At 34.5% G+C, this 5316-nt stretch overlaps 1 protein-coding gene across 1 annotated transcript; it reads left to right on the top strand.

Moving 5' to 3' along the window:
- The first annotated feature begins 2765 nt into the window (after window positions 1–2765).
- LOC119533429 (olfactory receptor 4K2-like) lies at window positions 2766–3707 on the top strand. The gene has a single exon (XM_037835470.1). The coding sequence runs from the start codon at window positions 2769–2771 to the stop codon at window positions 3705–3707; it is 939 nt and encodes a 312-aa protein (XP_037691398.1). The 5' UTR covers window positions 2766–2768.
- Window positions 3708–5316: the final 1609 nt, after the last annotated feature.

Here is a 5316-nt window from a genome sequence, read left to right as displayed (position 1 = left end):
GCTAGAAGTAAAAAGAAAGTACTATATTCAGGGAGAATTGACACAAAACTATGCAATCATGGAAATAGGATTAAAACCCACAAGCAAAGAAAAAAGAAAGGAGCTGTGAAACACCCTGTGGCCCTAACTAGCTGTATGTATATCTCAGGAAATCTATTAACCTCTTTGTGTCCAAGTTCCCCTTATAAAAATACCAGCATTGAGAATCCCATAGAGTTTTGAGATTGCTACTTAAAGGAAAAACCTTTATGGAAGTATATTGCATCTCAAAGAGGATAAAAAATTGGGTGCTATTTTTGAATGCTACTAAGGGAGCAACTCAATTAGTCTCCCTCCTTAATTTTTCAATTTCACTAATCCCAGAGTTATTATTGCCCATATTTGTGAGAATATCCCCAACTTACAGGTAAGAATTTCAAAGGTGATTTAATAAGAATGTGCAATTGCCTCATATAGGTGCTCTTAAATTACTGATTATCCATCCTGGATAGGAAGGGAAGTCAATTTTAAGTTCCTGGAGAGCAAGCAGCCTGTGTAAGGTTTCCTTTGTTTCTGTACATCCTACAGAATTTTTTAGTATGTTATATGTTAGAGAAAGTGCAAGTGGTATATATTTTATAGAAAAAGGATTGCATTTATTTTGGTACAGAAGGTACCATGAGCTATAGAATGTTTGCTGCCAGCAAGTTTTGTAAGCATATTGCTGTAAGATACACTTAAATGAATGGTGAGATTAGAAAGAAATAGTATTTATTAAACCTGGAATCAGTTTCAGAAAAGTTGAACTGCTTTCTGTTTATTTTCTCATTCATCTTCACAAAAAGCCTATTAGATTGAGCTTTCTTTTTTTTCAGAAATAAACAAGTGAAACCAAAATTAGGTTGGCTCATAGTTATAATATGACTCAATAATAGAGTGAGGTTTCAGTCCAGGTTTACTAATTAAAAGTCCTTGGTTTTTCTACCAATTACCTAACTATCAGATCTATCAGATTAATATTACTAGAATGATATAATCAGTCACCAATATTATAAAACATTAACAATTTTAAAACTGATAAAAACCCATATGATTTCTTATTGATAGACTCTTCCCTAGGAAATCACCTTTTAACAAATCCCTCTCACAAACATATTTGAAATTCAGTTTTTGCTACTCGTTCTCTTCTATGGCACTTAATCCAACAAATACGGAATGGATTATTGAAAAGTTATCTTTGAAAAGTTTGTGATGATAAGTATTTATACTTCAAGATAAAGTTCAAGTTGCTCATGTTTCTCAGGGAACATAATCCTGTTGGGATTAATTGGGTCTAACACCAGGAATTTTCTTTAGAAATTAAGTAAATCTCATCTACTACGGAGGATGTCTTTATTTCTGAGTTGTGACACATTTATCACATGTCCCCTTTTCCACAGCAAAGGCATGTTTTACCTAATTTCTTTAGGGAAATCTTTTCATCCCTAATCTTATTCTATGCTTCCCAGTTTCATTATAATGAGAGGGAAAGTGGCGCTCTTAGTTGAGGTAATGGCTTTCCTTGTTTGTCTCCTCTCCTTGGCACCACCCTTGGGATTGCTAAGGATAAAGGAAGATGACAGTTAAAAATGAACAAGTCAAAGTAGAGAAAATTAAAAGGTGATGGGAAACAGGCAATAATCTTTTAACTCATCAGTTTGAGCAGAACTCTCAATTTACATAGGGATAATATCATTATTATTTGTAGAACTGAGTAATCAGTGACTTCTGAAGCTTTAATTCAAAAATTCCCTCTGCACTAACAGGCAGAGGTATACATTGCTTATATATGTCTGTAATTTTTTCTTGCTTAATTATTTTTTCTTTTTGTAACTCAGGAAATTTCAGTATTTCAAGGCCTAGCAACTTTCTTGGAACCTAATGATTTACTTGAAAGTAAATTACTTCTGATAAGTTTGGGTTTCAAATAACTTCTATTCAGAGCCCATGAAGTCAGAATCTGAGTCTGGGTTTCCACCCAATTTTTAACCTCTTTCTCATAAGTCTCTTGGCTAATTTATTAGTATGTTTAATAACTAAATGAATTCCACCTAACTGTTGGTTAAGCTATTGATAAGTTATGTGAGTGCCCTTCCATCAGAATCATCATGTCAAGGCATTGAGTATATGGTCCTTATATAGCATCACTCCAATATGTGGTCCCAAAATGTATTTAATGTGAGCAATCTAAAGATTTAATTTTATAAGAGGGTCACCTCAGGCTTGCCAGTATTCTTACACAGAATCTAGAGAATCTATGGAATTGAATCATGTAATTTGTTCTAAATTTCAATATTAGTTCCCAGTCAAAAGCCTAAGAACACAATAGAACTTTCAGTTATTTAGTGTGATGGATGTTCTTGGTATCCCACCCAGATTCTCCTCCCTGGACAAGTGGACTGAAGTTAGTTTTCAGGTGACACCACATCTTTTTTTCCCTTTCCCCTTGTCCTTTTCTGCTTTCTTCACTTTTTCCCCTCAGACCACTCCCTTGATAAATCTTTGGTATAAGTATCCCTTCTTGACTCTGCTTCTTGGGAAGACAATCTTAGTCATTTAAACATCTTTTGGGGCATAAAATTGTGCATGTTTGACTAGATTTGCCTTCATAATTGTACTTTTCACTTTCAAAAATAGATATGAAAATTCTTATGTAAAAACCAAAAATTTAAAATTAAATATCCTTCCCAACCCAATAAATGACAATCTGCCTTTCTCTCTAGGTTATATGAGAGCAAACCCTGAATAAAATGGATAAAGGAAATCAATCTGTTGTGTCAGAATTTGTGCTTCTGGGACTTTGCCACTCATGGAATATGCAGGTTTTACTCTTAATGATATTTCTGATGCTTTACATAACCATCATGCTTGGAAATACTGCTATTGTGATCTTAATCATCATTGACCTCCATCTCCATTCCCCCATGTACTTCTTGTTGGCCAACCTCTCTTTTGTTGACATGTTGCTTTCCTCAATTACCACACCCAAGCTGATCACAGACTTTCTCAGGGAGATGAAGACCATTTCCTTTGGAGGCTGCATGTGCCAGATCCTCTTTGTGCATTTATGTGGAGGGAGCGAGATAGTGCTACTGGTGGTAATGGCCTATGACCGCTATGTAGCCATCTGCAAGCCACTGCACTATTCCACCATTATGAGCCTGCAAAAATGCATTGGGTTGGTGGTGGCTTCCTGGACCATTGGTTTTGTGCATGCCATGAGTCAAATGGTTGTGATTATGCAGCTGCCTTTTTGTGGCCCCAGGGAAATAGACAGCTTCTTCTGTGATATACCACTGGTAATCAAGCTTGTATGCATGGATTCTTATACTTTGGGAATATTAATGAATGCAGATACTGGGGTCATCGCCATGACCTGCTTTATACTGTTGCTGATATCCTACACATACATTCTCTTAACTGTCTGCCAAAGCTCTAAAACTGGTGCATCTAAGGCACTCTCTACCTGCACTGCTCATATCACAGTGGTGGTACTTTTCTTTGGGCCCTCCATCTTCATCTACGTGTGGCCACTCAGCATTACTTGGGTGGACAAATTTCTTGCTGTGTTTTACTCTGTTCTCACACCTCTTTTAAATCCATCTGTTTATACCCTGAGAAATAAAGAGATAAAAAATGCTATGAAAAGGTTTAGAAGCTACTACATAGATTTCAAGGCAAATATTTAATGCTCAGAGACCTAACTGTGAGCACTTTAATTAGATAACACAATGACCTTATGATATAGGTTGAAATTTCAAGGCCTTTTGTTTATATCTGCATGCAATGCCAGTCTCCAGATGTGGGAATAGGTGTATTATAATTCAGGGAATTACAAAATATATTAATCAATCACTGCAATACCATGAAACGTTCTTTTCAAATCCAAGCACTAATGATCCTCCTTTATTGGAGAAACTATCCAGTCAATCTTCTCATACATTTAACTATGTTCAATGAGAACCTTGAAATACTTTCAGCAAAGCTATACATCCCTCTTTTGGAGCACATCCACATAGCTCCCCTTGAACATTCTCCTAATTCCATTTGGAAACAAAAGGGTTTCCACAACATTAACCATTCCTCTCAAACCTTTCACTCAACTCTTTTAAAGGACAACTAAATTATTACCTTTTATTAACCTTGCTTCCTCCCAAATAGTAATGGGAAAAGTAGGAAGGAAAAAGATGAAGAAATGACAGTTGTAAAGTGCATAGGCAATAAGGCAATAATAGTGGTTATTCTGTGTTTGGTTTGCACTGACTCGACAGGAGTAAAAACTTAAAGTCTAATGATATTTTCTTAGCTGAGCATATCTCAAGGACTGAAATTAATGCTTCACATTATCATGGACCATTTGTGTAAAATGTAATCTCCCTGTGGGCAGGGATCATGCCATTCATGGGTAATTCTTGAAACTACAATTTGTAGTATAGTGATTAATACGTAATAGACACTCCACAAATGTATTTTAGTGAACAGAGCCAATTGTCCTATTCATATACCCATGTCAATTTTAATTGATTAGATTAACTTGGTATTTTGGTACATTTTAAATATTCTTAAAAGATTTAAATCATCTAAAAAATTATTGTCTTTCTTACAGAATTTTATGAAGTAGATTGAAATTCAGTTTAAAGCATTAAAATAAAATGTTAAAATAAAACAGGAAACTTGCAGTTTTTATTTCTCCTAATATGTCAACAATATAAATAAAATGACAAAATAAAAGTAATGCAGTTATCATCCTTGACTGTCTATTATATTCCATTGTTTTAAGTATTATTTAAATGCCCTTATTGTTTCCCCAAGTTGTGAATGAGAAAAGGAGATTCAAAGTGTGAATTAAATTTCATCAAGGTAACAGACTTGCTTTTGGTCTATGGAGGATACAGGGATCAATCTGTTTTCCAGGACTATTCATGTATTGAAAGACATTGCATAAGACAATAGACAATTTATTTCCTAAAAAGAAAGTGAAATAGTACATTATGCTAAGAATAAAATACCATAATTTTATTTTACCTTTAATATAAAAAAATTTTAAAATAATAAATATTAGAAGTTGAATAATTTGCAAATCTTATTTGATCATGCACTATAAATTGAGAACGGAACACCACTTAGGCAGACACCCACATGCAGGTGGTATTAAAAGACTAATAGCCAGCTATTTAATTGTACCTACATTAGCCTATAGCCTCTATTCATCCCTGTGGGTATACATACTTATCTACTGCATTTGTCATCCCTCTATGTTTTAAGTAACTTTTTCCTACCCAAGCTGTTTGATACCTT

This window comes from Choloepus didactylus, chromosome 4, assembly GCF_015220235.1.
Source record: "Choloepus didactylus isolate mChoDid1 chromosome 4, mChoDid1.pri, whole genome shotgun sequence".
Classification (NCBI taxonomy): Eukaryota; Metazoa; Chordata; class Mammalia; order Pilosa; family Megalonychidae; genus Choloepus; species Choloepus didactylus.
Note: the sequence above shows the minus strand (reverse complement) of the source record. Positions and strands in the feature narration are given on the sequence as shown.

Bases quoted from the DNA above. Each gene is read 5' to 3' on its own strand.
- LOC119533429 (XM_037835470.1), top strand. From the start codon at position 2,769: ATGGATAAAGGAAATCAATCTGTTGTGTCAGAATTTGTGCTTCTGGGA.